Source organism: Scomber scombrus, chromosome 7 (genome assembly GCF_963691925.1).
Source record: "Scomber scombrus chromosome 7, fScoSco1.1, whole genome shotgun sequence".
Classification (NCBI taxonomy): domain Eukaryota; kingdom Metazoa; phylum Chordata; class Actinopteri; order Scombriformes; family Scombridae; genus Scomber; species Scomber scombrus.
In genome coordinates, this window is record NC_084976.1 from 24723859 (window position 1) to 24742875 (window position 19017).

At 36.1% G+C, this 19017-nt stretch overlaps 3 protein-coding genes across 4 annotated transcripts; 1 reads left to right on the plus strand and 2 right to left on the minus strand.

Annotated features, from left to right (window-relative positions):
• Positions 1-2090: 2090 nt before the first annotated feature.
• Positions 2091-7806, minus strand: LOC133982851 (membrane-spanning 4-domains subfamily A member 4D-like). 2 transcript variants are annotated; one of them, XM_062421693.1, is made up of 7 exons: positions 7727-7806; positions 6445-6639; positions 5886-6002; positions 4524-4580; positions 4062-4283; positions 3574-3696; positions 2091-2625 (listed from the first exon to the last, which is right to left on the minus strand). In XM_062421693.1, exons 2-7 carry the CDS (start codon positions 6619-6621, stop codon positions 2560-2562), a joined length of 762 nt encoding a protein of 253 aa, XP_062277677.1. In that variant the 5' UTR covers positions 6622-6639; positions 7727-7806; the 3' UTR covers positions 2091-2559. The 2 variants fall into 2 exon arrangements, with proteins under 2 accessions (XP_062277677.1, XP_062277678.1); XM_062421694.1 differs by having other exon boundaries at positions 6445-6665; positions 7759-7783.
• Positions 7807-10006: 2200 nt separating this feature from the next.
• On the minus strand, positions 10007-11026 carry LOC133983936 (1-phosphatidylinositol phosphodiesterase-like). Its single transcript, XM_062423151.1, has 2 exons — positions 10974-11026; positions 10007-10850 (listed from the first exon to the last, which is right to left on the minus strand). Exons 1-2 carry the CDS (start codon positions 11024-11026, stop codon positions 10007-10009), a joined length of 897 nt encoding a protein of 298 aa, XP_062279135.1.
• Positions 11027-14048: 3022 nt separating this feature from the next.
• lamtor2 (late endosomal/lysosomal adaptor, MAPK and MTOR activator 2) lies at positions 14049-18650 on the plus strand. Its single transcript, XM_062422548.1, has 4 exons — positions 14049-14250; positions 16437-16599; positions 16719-16808; positions 18176-18650. The coding sequence occupies exons 1-4, from the start codon at positions 14183-14185 to the stop codon at positions 18230-18232; spliced, it is 378 nt and encodes a 125-aa protein (XP_062278532.1). The 5' UTR covers positions 14049-14182; the 3' UTR covers positions 18233-18650.
• The last annotated feature ends 367 nt before the right edge of the window (positions 18651-19017 follow it).

A 19017-nucleotide genomic window follows, 5' to 3' on the forward strand; every position in this document is an offset into this window, starting at 1 on the left:
ATTTCACATTTCAATTTACAAAACTCCTTGGAGGAAACGTTTAACTTGCATACTAAAAGGATATATATACATATACATTTCCATTTAAGCTTGTCGACAAACAACATTTGCAACATATTTACATAAACATAAACATAGGGGTTGACATTTTAACACAAATTCTTTAAGAGTATTAAAACAAAACAGGATTGTAACTTAAAGAGCAAGAGACTTTGACATAGTTTCATATAAATCATTTATGGACTGATTTTCTTCCGTAAGTACCTTTAAAGATGTCATATAGTTTTTATTGATTTTTTGATATCAGGAAATAGCTTCTCTTTTAGCACACTTCCACGTACTTTGTTATTACATTTTTTCCCCTCAATTTTCAATTCACCTATTTTTAAATCAGGCAGTTTGACAAACACATTTGAGTGTGTAAGGATATTTTTTATCATGAACTTTAAGGGAAGTGGAATAGCTTTACAAATTTGATTAAACTCTCTATTAGAACATTTTAAGCTAAACTTTTCTACAAAGCTTTTCTTAAAGGTTAAAAACAGAGAAATACAGAGCTGTAGGGAGGAATTCCTTCACTGCTTGAGAATATTTTATTATATTTTTTATCAGCCTCCAAAAAAAGTTTTCTAATTATTTTACATTCATTTTCATAATTGTTCAATTAGGCCTCTATAATCTATACATTGTACCTCATTACATATTTATTAAAATGCTGTGACTACAGATTGTGCCATAAATCTGCAAATGGCGAGTTAAACATACAAGGAAAATAAAGATGAGGTAAGCTGATGGGTTGTTAAGTTTTGTTTTCGAGAAACTGCTTGCAGGCTTGTTTTTGACATCCTTTAAACTTATCTCTCTCTCTCATGAAGAGGGTAGAAACACTAAAGCATCATTCAAATTTGTCAAACTTGTCACTCATTCTCAGTTTACAAGGGACATTGGTGCAATTATGTCATCTGCCATGATGTCAAGTAGGCAAATTTGGTTGGCACAGACAACTCTGCCAGATAATATTAGAAAAGAGCTCACAAGCATGCTGATTGTGCCAGCACAAGTCTTCCAGCCAGACTCTCAGGGTTTGCTGGATGGGGCTGAACAGTCTCGGCATACGAGAGATTGTGAGCAAACCCACCGCTTCCAGTTATAGTTTTTGCAAATGAACAACATATAAAACAAATTATATTGATTGGGCACGTACTAACTAAACCAATGTAACACCTTTTCAATTTCTTTCAATAATGTGCACAGAATTGCAAGATTGTGTCTATAAAGTTTTCTAAAAATCAATTTTTGTATTTGTATAAAATACAAAAGACTTGTAAATTGAACCAAATAATCTTAAGTAAATACATATACTTTTTATACATTATTTGTAGTTATTTAGGACACTTATTTGGAAGTAAAAAGTGACCAGGGTTTGTAAAAACAGTTAACAGTCTGCATTATAATGTTAATGTGTGACTTGTTTAAAACTGTTTGGTTTGATGTGAGCAGATTTACTCCCTTTGAGTTTTTTTTAAATTAAAAGCCAGGTGATATAAATAATGTTTGAATACTCCTCACACAGAATGAATTATGCTTTCATTTGAGATCTGAAGTTCAATGACCTAATAAAAGTTTAACCAAATTTCCTCCAGATTAACAGACTAACAGTTCAGATGTGGCAAAACTGTAAATAAGCAGGAGCCACAGCGTTTCATTACCTGATGATCAAGTCCAACCAGGCACGGTATGTGTCAAGGACAAAACTATTTCAAAACTAGGACCCTTTAAATCAAACTGAGGTCAACTAAAGAAACAGTGACATATACTGAACTCAACATAAATGACCTGACTAATGACACAATAAGGGGATTTATATAGAAGAAATTGATGACTTTGTACAATTTCCTCGTTGAAATTTCTCCTCTTAATAAACTGATATATTTCCTGGCCAGAATACTTTCTGTGTGATAACATGATTAAAACATCTTCCTCTGATACAGGTTCTCAGATTGATACCAAAAAAGGTAAAACTCAATCAAAAAGTACAGTGTATTCATACTGGTAGAGATAAAATGACATTCACGCCAGCTGGATTGACATTAGTTTGCAAAAAGTGGCTTTAATTCAATTTTTCACTTCACATGACAGCATTTCTTTATTGCCATTGCTATAATTTGTCATTAAAGAGCACAACTAGTCATTAAATTTCCCTTTAAGGTTTCATATATAGAAATACATGTGGCTTAAAATCATAAAATAAAGATTAAATGGAACAAAATGCCCAAAACCCTGTCAAACAATACCACATTATACATGCAGGTACCTTCCTGTCACCTGCACACATACTGACTCTAAGGCACATGGCACAGAAAATCATAACCAATAGGAACAGTTTAAAAAAGCAGATGATAATATGGAAAGCATCACATACAATCTAGTATAGATTATAATCAAAAATATAAGTGCAAATATTTTTAAGCAACCCCTGATGGAAAACATACCCCATGACCTTATGGCTGATTGTGTTTACAGTCAGTGGTGTAAATGCACAGTCTTACAGATTTTCATTTAGACTACAGGGTAAGTGGTGACCTCCTCCAGAAGTGGTTTGTAATGTTCTGGTTCATCAGTGCTCTAAAAGAGAATAAAGAACTTCAGTAAATCATACAACACATTCAAGTCTTTAAAATATGTTGCATACATTCATGAACTGTACCACTCTACTATTTTCATACACAAGGGAATAATTCTTTTAACTTTAGTGTACATTGTTGGTAGACCACTTTTCTCTTTTGAATTTGGCCACATCTTAAACTTCACAACATTAAGAAATTCATTTACAACTTGGCAGCAAACTATACAAATTTTGTTTTAAAAAAACCAGTGTTCAACAGTGTCCTAACAGCAAGTGAGTGTCCGACTATCACGCTGCATCTCGTTACATGAGAACAGCAACTTAACCACAAACTTCCAGCTACATGACAATCTCCCTCCAGCCAGCTGCTTCTTTAGGTTATTGTGGTGAAATTTTAACTTTTTTTTTTTTATTGGAGAAAAAAAGACATGTAACAACACCTACAAAACCAATACCAATGACAGATGCAGGAATTCATATAACGTTGTTTCCCAAACCCCAAAGTAGTGACTGAAGACACATAACATACGGATAACATACTACAAGAGAGGTTCACATCCTTACAGCCTCATTCATGCATACAAACTCAAACAAGAAAAAACATGGTTAAAAAAAGAGCACATGTGTACAGTCAATCTACTCTGTACAACGGAGTATTAGGGCCACATGAAGAAAAAACTCGACATGACGACTTTAAAGTCCGCACTTAAAACTTGAAATGTTGGGAATAAAGTTGGCATGTCAGGTAGACTTTAATCTTGACATGATATTTCAACTTTATTCTCGACATTTCAGGTTTAATGTCGAAGTGCTGACTTTAAAGTTGTCATGTTGAGTTTAATCTCGTCGCGGAAATTGTATTTATTTTTTCCTCATGTGGCCCTAATACTCTGTCGTATTTATGTGAAAACATGTTTAACAATAAAATGTAATTTTGCATACTCTACCTTGTTTTCTCCCTTCTGACTGCTCTTCAGGGCTTTGATACCCAGGACAACAGAGCTGATGACGAGGCAGAGCTCCAGAGCCGACATGACGATCATCACAGCATTCACGCTTCTATTAAGCATCTGATGGGACACAAAAAGCAGCGTTACCTTTTAACTCTTTAAACAGGTTTTCTGTTTTATTTAGACTTCAAAACAATTGGAGAATTTGTTCTTACTTAATACGTTTCTGTCACATGAGGTTTTCTTCTATATTCCTAACTGGGTTTTATTTAGTCTGCAACTAATTTTCTATTTATTTGTTATCTATTCTTTCAGTTAACTGATCATATGGCACAGAGTTTACTGATTGTTTGTTATCCTTGTAATCTCATTTTAAGGGTTGATTTCCTTAAGACCTGTGAGATAATAAAAGCCTTTCATTTTTTTCTCATCACTTATACAACTGGGTCACATTTTGACTGCTGAGATGTCTTTTCCACACTTACAAGAATCAGTGCTTTTGCCTCCAAGCATTTCTCCTGCATGATCGCCTTCTCGGGAGATGGACTTGCCGTTATCCTTTCATGACGGCCATACCAGTAGTCATAACGGTCATCACACATACTCCACAAATCCCAGCCACTTTCTACCACATTGATGGAGTACAGTACAATGGCTGTGATGGCAAAACAAACTCCTGTCAGATTCAGAATCACGTTGATAATGACCTAAAGAAGAAAAAAAACAATACAAAATCAGACCAGGAAATTAACAGCACAAATTACAATCAAGAAAATTTGGGGCAGGATGTTTAACCTGTATTCTGTCCTGTCCAATGGAAATATATGCAGTAATCATGTGAAACAATGTGGGCATATATATTCATGCTATTTGTCTTGAAATAAAAAAGAAAATAAATGAAGTCATTTTAAGATAATGTTAGGATGTTATAAACTTGGAATACTCACCAGACATCGACTGGGAAACTTCTCAGACAAAATGCACATGATGCCAAAAACTATGAACTACAAAAAAGAGAAAAAACATAATCTTTAACCTCCATAATTTCCCACAAACCCTGAATAAAAATGTATGTGAGACAAAACAACTGGAATTTATTCATTTCAACTGAGAACAAAGAGAAAAAGAAGTCCAATGACAAAAGATGCTTAGGTTTAGATCAGAAGAACACCTTGAACTTTAGCTAAATGTTAAATGACAATGTTGAGATGCTGATGTTCAGCAGGTGTAGCAGCACAATGTTCATTTGGGGAATTAGTTTGGGGTGTTTGCATGCTAACATTTGCTAATCTGACCACAGATGAAATTCAGGGTTATATTGTGTTTTTGTCAGGGAACCGTGAATGTCTTTGCAAAATGTTGAGCCATCCCAGTAAGCTATTTCCCTAAATATGTGCTAACAGTCAGCGAATCACCATAAGCGTTAAAATTCATTCTCTGAAAACCTGATTAAATGGAGTAAAGGAAGGGTGTGAGGAGGCAAAAGGCACTGAGTCTCTACCAACTCATAATATAACAGTACATATAGCAGCAGGTAGTGTGGTGAATTTTAACATCTCTTAAATAGTTGGTACAGATGATATAGCACCTTTTCCACTTGGATACAGCCACATTGAGCGATGTGAAATGTGCATTTATTCATCTGTATTGTTTGTTATGCTGCTGGTATGTGCACCTACAGGCATTTTTGTGTCCCATTCAAGAAAGCCCATAGGTGTGTCCCCTTTGGAATCAACTGAACAGCTCCAATTAAAGCGATGGTTCGGCGTAATTTCGACCTAGCGACATCTCGCGGGATCACTGAAATCCTGTGTGGTCGCACGAGATCCTGCACAGCACATCTAGAGATCTGTGCGGGGTCTCGCGCGACCACACGGGATTTCACGAGATGTTTACAGCTTTAGCAGTAGCAGCAGAGTAAAAGCCATCAACTAAGTGTTTATTTTAATAAACTCCTGGTGTACTTACAAACGTTCCAATGCATCGATTTATGAGTAAAGACCCTATTTGTACTACTGTAGAAGTTTGATAACAATCCAGGCATTATTAGTGGAATAATTTACGAGATACACTGGTGGCTCCGTTAGCGCCTGTACTAAGCCATTCGGCTGATGGCTCTAACTCCACTATTTTGCTACCAAATGAAAAAAAAGGGCTGAGGCGGTGATTAGATAGTGGTGCATATGACGCTAGGTCGAAATTAAGCCGAACCATCGCTTTAAGTTGTATTTGTCCTCATTCCTTTGTTGGATTTTATGCCACTAAAGAACATATTTTGGTGGGGAGATATCCAGCATTAAGTTGCTTACCAGGCTTCCAAGCCAAAAAGGAAACATGCTATCCATTATCCACCAAGGGCCACCACGACCGCCCTTGAGGACTAGTCCAAGGCCAATGTTGAGGAAGCCAACCATAATCTGCAGAGCCTGTGAAGGAAGAAACACAGTATGAAGAACAAACATCAATGTAACTGCAGTTATCAGGTGTCACTGTGGGTGTCAAACCGTACAGTTGTGTTGGACCATGTTCTCTTGAGGGTTTAAATGTAATTTTTTAGATTTTCCTACATAAACACAACAGCTGAAGCTCTAAGACAGGTACAACTACCATGCAGAGCTGAGACAGTGTAATGGAAAAACTCTCCTCAGCACAGTTCTTAGATATTGATATGTAGGGGAAACAAACATATTATGTGATTGAGAAAGTGAGGTGCAGCTTTAATGTGCAGTGCAATACATTTGGAGTAACAGCATTTATTCGACTAAACCACGTCTTACTCAATGATTAAATCAGAATTCAAAGGAGAAAGAAAACTGCTGAGCAAAATATGTTAACTTTAAAGTTGAAACACAGTAGATGGTAACTCACCCCCAATACTGACTGAGAAGTTTTCTGAACCCTCCTCAGCTGCTGAGACACAGAGCAGCACACGGGGCTGTAGCAAAGGGCCTTGAAGATTTGGCATAGAGGTGGACAAGCACTATTGGGGTCGGAGGTCAAAGTCAACACAGTGACCCCATCCGCCTTGGTCATGCCCACAGACATCCTGCTTGCTCCTGGAGACTGAAAGAGACCAGAGAGTATAGAAACTTGAAATTTGCTCAATAGGCTTAAGCTTGTTCCTGATTTCGACGAATTGTATATTGATATTCTGGTGAATGTGGGAGTGATTTACAGGTAAACAAGTCTGTTTTAAAAAGAACAGTCAGGAGCTGATACGAACACTGAAAGAGGATTTCATCACTGTAAACATTCCTCCTGTTCATACTGGCTATTAAAAGATCTGCTTTAAATGTGCTTTCAATGTAAGTAAACCCACAGTTATTTCATGAACAATTGCTTTTAAAAATCTGAAGTTTATATGAGGTTTCAGTAGTCTGAGTTAGATGACCAGGGAGAGGAAATCTGATGTCAGGCTGTTGTAAAGTGTAAAGTCCTCTTCCTTACTCACAGTCCCAAGTGCTGGCAGGGTTGCCAGGTATGTGTGAAAAAAACAGCACAATCGCCAATCCAAGTCATCCCAAAAAACACCAGCACAATACCAAAACTCAAAACATGTTTCGGTCAAACTTTATTCACTGGTTAAAGTCTAACAGCACTGCTATCGTTGCAAAATTAGCCCAATTCTGCAGGATTATCGCCGACTTGGCAACCCGGAGTGCTGGTTGTTCTTCAGTTTTGTGTTCAGTGCTGCCGCCGGTGGTGGGAAGATATTAGTGAGGCGTGAAATCTTATTATTGACACTGGAAACAATAGTTTGACACAAACATCTTAACTGAGGACTGACTTCAGAGATGTGTCCCCCTTAAAATATCACAATTGCATTAATATGTAGCTCCCAAACAACAGTGGCAGCGCTGCGTCATTTTGGCCCATAATAAACTGTGTTATCAAGATTGAAAGTAAATCATCTGTCCAACAATTGTTATTAACTGTGTTTCTTATTGTTTTAAACCCGCCTGATGCACACGTTTTTTGTACCCTGATATGTTGCTAAAACGTAATATTCAACCATTCACAATTTTAATGAGCGCTTAAATGAATGTGTTCACTATGAAGCAGCAGGACAGGACAATATAAATAACAAGGATTGACCACAATTTTAATAGGTTACTTTACAAACTGATTCAAGTATAGAAAATATACGTACCTTTCTCTGTCTGATTAAATAGAGGCCAAAACACTTCCCGATTGCGTTACGCAGTTGTTATTTGTAGAATGGGAACAGAGCCAACCTGTTACAGGAAGAACCTCCTCCCCATCTGGATGTGTAACCCTTTATTGACCAGTCAGATCAATACAGATTAAAGTGAGTTTAAAGGCTAAAAACAAAGAAATGCAGGACTGTAGCGAGGAAGAATGCATTTTTATTAGCCTCCAAAAATTGTTTCTAATGATTTGACTTTCATTTTCTCAACGTGTTTCCATCATTCATTATTGTAAAAATGTAACTGTTCAATTAGGCCTATATTGTCTGTATATTTTATCTCATTACATGTTTATCAAAATGCTGATTCAAGGACTTTCCCACACTGCCAGGAAAAGACGGCAAGTGAAGATAATTATACTTAGGCTAATCCCTGTTATAGTAATTTATTAACTTTTCTGCTTAAAAATAGTTAAATTGTGAAGTCTGAGGGCTACAGACAGTGTCTTAAATCTCCAAATGGTGAGTTAAACACACAAGGAAAATAAAGAAGAGGTTATTGTGCAATGTTAATAGATGACTGCTAAGAAACTACAGTCAGTATATTAGATGTCATTGTTTAGATATTAGATTGTTATAATAATATAATATTATAAAATAATATTAATAATTAATATTTATAAATTGCAATAAATCCATCAACGCTCATTTAAAAAATATGTATACTGTGATAAGTGTACAGCACCATACCGTAATTTTTCTGTAAAATATAATTTTACAGTAATTTTGTGCTTGTTTTAATGTGGAAATACAATACGTTGCTGTTATATTGCTGTGAATTGTTGTGAATTTACAGTAATTTCAGACAATGACAGTATCATATTGCAATTTTACATTAAATTACTGTATTTCCACAGTAATGTTGTGTCTGGCTTGCTGTAGAAATACACTACATCACTATAATATACAATATAATATAAATACAATATACAATAAAATAATTACAGAATAATACTGTAAATTTACTGCAATTATTATCAAGTAACTTACTGTGAAGTTACAGTATTTTTTTTTTTTTTTTTACAGTGTATTAACTATTATAACTAATATTCAATATTGATTTGTACTAAGCAGTTTTAAAAAATGACCTGTGAAGCCTCTCTGGTGGGAAAATAAGTCATCAGGCCTTTACTGCATATACTGTAGCTAAACTTATCTTAAACTTCTCTTACATAGTTGATATAGTTAGGCTGACATGTTGAAGGCTTTTTAACTGTGACGTGCAGATCATATAACAATGTGTATAAAATGTTGGTTTTTATGTTCTGGATAGCTTCTCTTTTTTATTACAACGTGAATACAACTGTAAGATTGACATATACTTAAACAATATAAAAGCTTTTAGGTAACAGCTTCTTAATAATATAGTTTGGAAATCTGTGTTTTATCCCCACTGTGATACTTTCTTTTGGCGTAAAAGAGGCAACAGCTGCAGCTCCCGTGGCTCACATTAATATGTATTGCTGAAACACCTTCAAGACTAATACAGATAGACTAACTACATAACAACTTATTATGGAGTTTTTATGTAAGTAATTGTATGCAGCTGCTGCAATAACACAAATATCCTTTTGTTAAACTTCATTATGGTAATCATTGTGATCAGTTGGTATAGATTAAACTACCCAACAGCATATACACTAGTTAAAAAAAGTCTTAGCTAGCTAGCTACAATATTAATATGCTTCTTACACAGCAATTCTAATCTAATAATCTGATATACTGTATATTACAGAAACTCCGCTGCTTATTGAGTACTTTTACTTACTGTACTTTAAATATATTTACGCTGATAATAATTTCACACTTTTATTGAAATAACATTTTAAATTTGGTACTTTTACTTCTATTTTTACCTTTTTGTATTGCGACTTTTACACAAGTAAAAGATTTGAATACTTCTTCCAACTGTGTATTAAAATGTAAGCAGCATTATATTACATACAAAGTCACTTAGATGCAACATCAATTAGCAGAACAGTAATGAGGATGCAGTGAATTTTTTTTTATTTTTGTTATGACCGGAAAATGTTACTCGACTTTGATTCCAAGATTACACAGTTCACGACACAATTGACAAAATCAGACAGAGTATCAGTTTTGGATAATTCCTGCTTCATCAGAGTGTGTACAGTGACATGTGATGGGAAAAATGTAGGAACAATTTATAGTAATGCATCAGATTTAAGCTCTGAACCTCTTGACACAGTGTGTATCAAATCTCTACCACTTGTTAAAACCGATAACAGTTTGAATGAGGTCAAAGCCAGGGAAGTCCATGGCAATGACACCAAACCATGGTCTGGGCTTATTGGGGTAAAATTGCCTCAGGTATTGATTGAGCCATGGATTCACCTTTTCAGCCACTCTTTTTGGAGTCAGAAACATACCCCAGAAAGTACCAAAGCCGGTACCGCTAGTGTAAGTCAAGACTACATTATCACCTCCACTAGCTTCAGCGGCTGCGTTCAGCTGATTGATTATTGTGTTGTCTTTATCTTTAATGTTGGTAACCTTTTTGACACGTTTGCCATATGTATCTATGAGGGGAATTCCAAGTGTGAAGGTGCTTTTCTGCAAAAAGACAATTTTCCCTCTAACCTGACCCATATTTGGCATTCCAGAGCTCACCCAGACATGTTGGTCATTGCCAATCAGACTCTGGACCATTTCATTGACCATTTTCTTCTCAAAAAATTCAGGTTCCACTCTAATGAGCACAGCCTCACTCTTAAACTCAGACAGGAAGGCTCTGACAGTGTCTAGGACCTCCTTGAAAGTGCTGTGCTGGTACATCACCCCGTGCATGACGTAGAGGGTGTCACCGAGTGCAAAGACTTTGAGATCAAGGTAACGAATGCCAGCCCTCAGCTGATCCTTCAGTGACAAGGCCTGGCATTTTTCCACCGGGCCTCCATACAGGGCCATGCTGTGATGGGTGCCAGGAATGGTGATGAGAGAGAGGGTGCGGAAATCCTGAACGCTCGCCATCCAAGCAATGTTGTAGGAGCCCGGAAGTATGACGTTTCCATTGTCATTGAAAAGGTCGTTGCCATGGCACAAAATACTGTTGATTCAGAGCAAGATTTTGTGATGTTACAGTAACTCCAATGCCACTAAGTTGAAGCCTAAAAATGATGTACTTTGTATTTTACTTGCAAAACTTTACCTATACTCATATTATACTTACATGACAGAAAGCACAATATGGGTGAAAAGCAGATTCTTGTAACCAGCCTTCATTCTTGCAGAAATATGAGCAATCTAGTAAAGGATTTGCAAAATGTATTTACCACACAAAATCTGACAGTGAAGACATGCATGAATAAATGACTAATTAAATATCCAAGAATAGGCAGACATACACTTAGAAGGTTTTAATTAACGGTGTTAGCTAAAATGTACTAATATTTCATACCGTATCTCACAGCCAAGCGGATCTCACAGCAAACCACTCCGATGGTTGGGAAATGCATAGCTCCACAACAGATGCATAATTTATATTGCTTGATTATCTGAACATTTCTAGGTGTGGACCACATGATAAGAGTCAAACCAATTGTTCTTGATGCAGAACAATCAAACATGTTTGGACAGATTGTGGCATTTCTTTCCAGATTGTTTGAGAAGGTGGGTCCTCTCACTAGAACAAGAAATTGGGTCAGATTAGATTAGATTATTTAAATATGCTATTGACGTATAACAGGAATTATCTTGAATGCATACAGCCACACCAGTGCATAAAAATTATGACTTTGCAATAACAGCCAAAGGAACACAATTAAACAAAACCTAATAACCAATGGAAAAAGGGCAGAACTGCAGAAATTTCAATAAAATAGGCTAAATGTACTGATGTACATTTTAAATAGAAAGTGAGAATTATCCAAGGTCATTGGAACATATTAAGGACTGAATGGAAATCAGATTATCTGCAACTTTTGTTACTACATCCATCTGGGAGATGAGTATCATATTTTGTTTGAACGCAAGAGTGTATGCATGAATATAGAGAAAAGTACTTGCCAAAAATTATAGTCAGATAGGTTTCAAGGTATGTTGGCAAACGATGTACCTGACCCAATAAACCAAATCAGAAATTGTAGTAATTCATTGATAGATTTCAAAATTGTCTCCATGAGATTACGAGAATAATAAAAATGGGTAAGGCAGTACCAAACCTTAACTTAGATACTTTAGATAGATAACTTTCTCCATGATAAACGACTTTATTCCAAAACTCAGAGCTGTTGTTTAACTAATGAGCGATGTGAAACAGCAACACTTGAACACAGCGTCTGCTATGCTTGGAAAGAATTGGAGCACTGTTCACACTTGGGATGCCAATAACTAACCCCAAAAGCTAATGTTATAGCCAACAGCAATAGGCATGAACCACTATAAAAGTAACAGCCATAGTCACAGCCACAATAGCCACAAACATGGCAATTTTCACAGCAGACGTTGGTTTGTAAAAGCAGGAAACGCACAGGTATAAACAATAATGTTAAAAATTACTGTTACAATTACATTAATTGTAACAGTGAGTCATGTCGGTGAGGGAGCATACACAATCCCTGAGTCCTGGAAATGGCTGACCTAAGTGCAATACAGCCACCATTAATGTTGTCCCATTTGTGCTTTCCCCTGCTTTGACAAGTCAAAAGGTCGCCTGTAAAAAGTTTTTAGCCAAAGAAAAGGGCGTACCCACTCGTGCTATTGTCACAGTCGCTGGCTATGGTTACAGTCAGATCTCAGCTTCCCTCGATAGCTGAACATATCTCTGTGACTGGGTGGGGTGCTGTTGAACAACATTAGCTAACAAATCTAGGTGCTGATAATGACCACCCACGCTTTGATACTAAGCCAAAAAAATAACATATATCTTGACAGAAGGTTTCGGCTACAATGCACACCCTTAGAATTGATTTTTCCAAAATTCCCAGCTGACTAACAGTGTAAAAATAAACAAACTTGAACCCATTGTTTGTCCTAACTATGAAATGGTCTCTCTCTCTCTCTCTCTCTCTCTCTCTCTCTCTCTCTCTCTCTCTCTCTCTCTCTCTCTCTCTCTCTCTCTCTCTCTCTCTATGAAAAGGGTTGCTATATGTCAATATAGATTAATAGTGTAATCAAAAGTGTGACTTTTATTCAATCCAATACATTTTTGCAATATTTCTTGTCTCTTCTAAGTATATGTAAATAAATTACAGTGCACTTTTGGAAGTTTAAGCTAAATTTAAGCTTTGATTAGAATATTAATTTGATTTTTAAAATGGGAATATTTTGATCACATTTATGTGGCAGAATAGGAACATTTAAAAGCATCACTATGTAATGGCAGCACAGTTTTTATATCAGAAATACTGATTTATTTCTTCTAATTGCCTGTAAATCACATGGATGGTTCCAAACTACATTCTTAACAAGTATAATCATCACTACTTTCATTGAATTGGGTGATAATTCGTACTTTATGCTTTCTAAAAAAAACTCAAACCAGACCAGGTCAATTTTGACCCAGGAAGACAGCAGGTGTGATTATGTGCTTTCATGCAAATGGTTTCAAAACTGTATCCTGCCTAAACTTTAAGACATATATCAGTTTTCTCTGATCTTAAATTTAGTTAAAATAATTAATAATTTCTGCATTTTTTAACTCAGAAATGAGGTATGAGCTTATTTAAATGAGGCCTTATTGACCATAAAATCCAAAACTAGAAAAAAAGTTGGGAATGAAGTTGGCTAAAAAGGTCTGACACAGAATTGGGTGATCATTTATATTAATTTATTTATTAATAGTCAAAATTGAACTGGGAGGGTAAAAGTTGCGTGGTTGACAGGAGGAAAACAGGAAGGATACAAGGCAAAAATCCCTCAGGTTTCTGAGCACTGCTAAAAAAAAAAAAAAAAGAAGAGGAATCAGTGGAGCATGTAAATTGTCACTGACAAAAATACTGTGGAGAAATAGAAACAAAGAGGGAAATAAGCTTAGTGGAAGAACTGAGTCTGAAAGGGGTATTTACCATTGGGTTGGTATTCCTTTATTTGAGAGCAAACCCTTAATTTCTCTCTTTCTTTTCTTGTTTAGTTTGTTTAATGGTGTGGAAAACTTTGATCCACCAATCCAACATAGCCCACTATGTGGCGGTAATGCACCTTAACGCTGGTTGCCATCTACCATTTAAAAAAAAAAAACATAAAAGAAGAGCAACAAAAGAAAAAGACTACAATTCCTACAATGCATTGCGAGGTCACCCGGAAATAGAAGAAGAAAAACATCACAATCACCTGACTTGACTTGCGTGTTGATGTGTAGTTAAGAGACAGTTTAAAGCCAGGCATTTACTCAATTTAAAATATAGAGTAAATAATTTTGCGTTAGTGATTAAGTTAGCCATGTTACGACCGAAAGCATTAACGCAGGTCCTCAGTCAGGCCAACACCAACGGAGTCCAAAGCACACTGTGAGTACACTGAGCCACCAGCATGCTATCCAGATGCTATTTATGTGACTTCAGCAGCTTTAACTGTGATTTTTAAGGATTATAACGTTACAATTGAGGGATTTGTACACTGATATAACGATATGAATAATGTCGTAAAGAATAGATAATAGGGTGGATTAGAGTAATGTGGGACATTAACCAATGTGGGACAACCAGGCTCCAGTGCATTTTTCTCTTTTTCTCTTAAATTATTTTAAAGTTTACTAGTATATGCAAACTGTGTAAGTTACATTGTTTGACATTAAACATGTAAACATACAGGCTTCTAGTTTTTTAACCTATCTGATGCAGAAAGCAAAAATAAACATGTAGGCCGACACAATTAAATGACCAAATATGGGTACATTTCAGAGAGTTTTGGCAGATAAGGCTGCTTTGTATATATCAAAGTATTTCTAAGCCTAAAAATTAGTCTCCCAGATTACAAAATCTACAAATTGTGCAACGATTTGACACAAGGAACATTAGTATATGTGCCATTTTCCAATACAGTATAATATCTAAAAATTGTCTTCTGATTTAACAAGGAAACATCTTAGTGCATTCATAATTAGTATGTTAGGTGTTATAATGTGTTGGATTCATATGTAAATGTGGTGAACAAGTCAGAATTGCAAAACGTGATATACCATATTACCCTGATCCACACTAATAGCTCCCTGAAATGCCCCTTAAGAAAAAGGTAAAGCAACAACCCTTCCGATAATTTGATATTGTAAGTGATAATAAAATGTGCAAATTAACTCATGTACACCTACTCAAGTAAAATTATGAGCTACTTGAGTATTTCTATGTGATGCTATTTTAGACTTCCACTCTATTACATTTCAGAATGATTTTTTTTTTTAACTTTCTACTTCACTAACCTATATTTATTTGACAGCGTTGGTTACTGTCAGATGAAGATTTGACACAATAGATAATAAAAACAAGGTTTTAAAATACAACACATTGTTAAAGATGAAACCAGTGGTTTCCAACCTTGTTTGTCTTTTGATGTCGTACAAAAAGCACTGTGTAGTCGGGCTCACATTTCAGATGTCTATGTGTTGTTAACAGCTCCAACGAATAGTGCTTTTTCACATGATTTCATTTCAATACAAATGATCCAATATTTCACCAAAAATCAAACAAGAAAGGACAAGTCCCAAAAATGTAATCAAGATTTCTGTATCATCACAGTCAGGACCCCTCAGATTTATCTGGTGACCCTTTGGAGGAACTAGACCCTTAGGTTGGGAACCACTGGCCTAAACTAGCTAACTGTATATAAAGTGCACTTCCAGCAGCTACAATAGTAACTTACTGCTATAACACTAATGCTTCAGTATTAATAATCCAATAATGTCTTATATAGTAATATGTCAGTCAGAGGGACTAAACCACTACTTTTATTATACTTTAAGCACATTTGTCTTCCACTGCAGGCGTGAGCTAAGTCTTAAAATTGTCTGAAATGTAGGGCTGCAACAAATAGTTGTTTAAGCGTTACATGCATAAAAGTTAGATGTCGAGACACCATCAAACTACAGCTTCTTTTATCCAGTCAACTTTCTATTTGCTGAAGATATATGTATATTAATATCATATGTAACAAATGCATTAAATCTTCCCTTTGAAGAAGCTGAAACAATAAATGAAATGATCAAAAGAGCTGATGAATTTGATGGCTTCTAACCTCTACTGAAATTATAATGTGTAAATGTACATATGGATTTTGGTGGGTTTAGTCTTTTTAAGTGAATTTGAACTATTTATGCATGTCTACAGATACTTTTTTTTTCTTTGCATAAAATTGGTGAAGGTGGCATTCAAATGGTCTTTAAAGGCTTATAAATATAGTGTAATTAAGCCTAAAAGCACCTTGGATGAATTGTGACTACAACATGATCATTTTAACAAACAAGTAACATGATTCATAACAATATACTACATTCCTGTAGAGGAGCATTTCTATTTTATACACACTTTGAGCAGCTTAACATGCCTAACCTTGTGTTTACTGCATGTGTTGCCCCAATTGCAGATATTTCTAATAATATTTCCTCATTGAGATCTCTAAAGTTATATTAATAGACTGTAGAGTCCGGTGTAAAACCCTAATCTGCTGGATACTGAAACGTGTAACTTTGCATTTTCATCAGTTTACTGAACAATGAAGGTTCCCTGCTGGCTTACTCTGGGTACGGGGACACCGACGCTCGGGTCACAGCCGCCATCGCTAGCAACATCTGGGCAGCCTACGACAAGAATGGCCACCAAGCTTTCAACGAAGACAAACTCAAATTCATCCTCATGGATTGTATGGTAAGAAGAGAAATGTTCCCAAAGCCATACTTTTAGTTATGCATGATGAGATGATACATTTGTGAATTTGTGAATGTGGTCACCTGACACTTCGGCACTTCTCTTGTTTTGTCTCTCAGGAGGGAAGAGTGGCCATTACACGTGTAGCCAACCTGCTCCTGTGTATGTACGCCAAAGAGACGGTGGGCTTTGGTATGCTTAAGGCCAAGGTGAGAGTTTTAACACAACAGTCGGGTTATAGCTGCAGCACTAGCACGTGATAGGACCTTCTCCAGCTTGATTGATTGTCCCCGCTCTCTGACCTGTAATAGTCGACACAGCTGATTAATTCGACATGAGTGGTCATTAAGGTGTGCCACTTTTAACCACTGGAAGGGTTTTTAATGCTCCTTAATTTAATCAGCAAAGTTGGCGACACACTGCCAGCTCCTTATTCAATGAAATATTGCTCAGCATTTCAATTTAGGCTTCTTTTTTTTGCGCACACTTTATCACAGCAGAATATAAATGGTAAATATTATGTGGAAGATATGCAGGTGACAGGTGTATATTTCAGTTTGTGAGCCACAAACACCCTGCGTGTGATCAATGTACGCAATGTTTTTACCACCTTTTTGATATGGTGAATGATTGGTAACATTTCCTCAACATGAAGTATTATTACATTTGCTCACAAGTTGCTGCAGAGCCAGTTTCAGCCCTTGACGAAATCGAGTTAAATTTGCTTATCTTTTATTTTCAAACTCAGCAGAATGTCTTAATTAATGTATTTACACATGCTGACTCTTAGTGAATCTGTAAATAGATCAACACTGAATTTACTGTCCAGAAGTTCCCAGGATTCAAGTTTTTGTTCCCTTTCATATTAAAAAAAAAATCAGATTACAGTCAGACAAATTAGTTTAGTCAAAGTTTGAATGATGGACTGGGAAAGTAGTCGGGTTCACACCTGCAGTTTCTTCATGTGGTAGATTTCAGTTTGAATATGTGTGTTGCTGAGAAGCATCACCGCAGATAACAGTGACAGACAATGTTGTTTTGAGGCTGGCGTGGCAGTGTACTGGCTCGATCCCAAATAGATTAGTCTTCAGTGTTGACTTGGAGGAGGACTCACAGCTGCATGAGAAACCAACACTTTGCAAAGATGTGCACATTTTAAAAGGTCTTGCTACATTATGGCAGCGCCAAAGTAACCTGATTATCCAGTAGATGGTCTACAACAGGGGTATTCAATTAAAATTCACTGAGGTCCAATTTGTGAAAAAGTGAAGGTCCAATAATCATAATGTCCGTGTTAGGGCCGCTCCACTTTTACTTTTTTTTTAATAGCTGGAGAAGCGGCGCCCGTTAAAATAGAAACGCTCAGAAAAAATGTAACTGTCGACAATATTTCATCAGTTACAGGTCCGGGTCTATATAGGATGGAGTCTGGGTCCGGATCCAGACCGCGGTCCGCCTATTAGCGACCTCTGGTCTACAATGAGACACAATACATGAGGGTGATGCTTCAACCAGTGCAGCATTATTCCTCTGTCTGAATGCAGCTTTTGTTAACACAGTGTTGTTGTGTTTACAGGCAGAAGCCCTGGTGCAGTACCTGGAGGAACCATTAACTCAAGTGGCTGCATCGTAGGGGAAATGAGATTGAAATGATGCCTGGAAAGGAAAGCATCTTATGATCCAGGTCATTCATGAACTACTATAATATTCTGTTTGTTCATAAAGTGTACATGAATGTCTCTATGAGTGAGTGAGTGAATGTTTGTTGGGGGGGAGGGGAGGACAGTGTATTTATAATTATGGTATCAAATCTAATCATTTGTTTGTTTGCCCTTGCTTGTGAGTCTTTTAATCTTATGGTCTGCTCTTTGCTGATTATTCTAACTACAAAAGTTAATATTTTAAATCCTATCAGGCGACTAAAATGCATATTATGTCAAAGGTTCATGGAAAGTTTCATAAGAATTTTTGTCTCACAAAAAGCAGTGAGGATTATTTGTGTGTATATGTGTTTTATTTCAAAGCTGTAAAATAAAGTGGATTTTTATTCACACTGTCTTCTTTATTTAAAACTTTTTTTTTTGCGCTGTGAACCGAGAGCTCGGTGTGACACAAGTCGGCGCGGAGACGGCAGTTAGATGAGTTCAAATCCAATCGGTGTTCTTAATATAAGAATAGAAACGTTCTTTGAAGGAAAGCTTCAAATATTGTCATTATATAACAAAGTGAAGCAGTTTAGATGTTTTTTTTAATCAGTTATGTTATTTGTAAGTGTTAATATCACTGTTACTGAGTCAGGAAATCTGTATGTTTGATATTACCCTTACTGAAGAACAATGTATTATTTTATTCCATCATATTTAATATTTAATTATTTTTGTGTGTTCAGTTCTCCATTTATTACAGCGTGCCTATTTT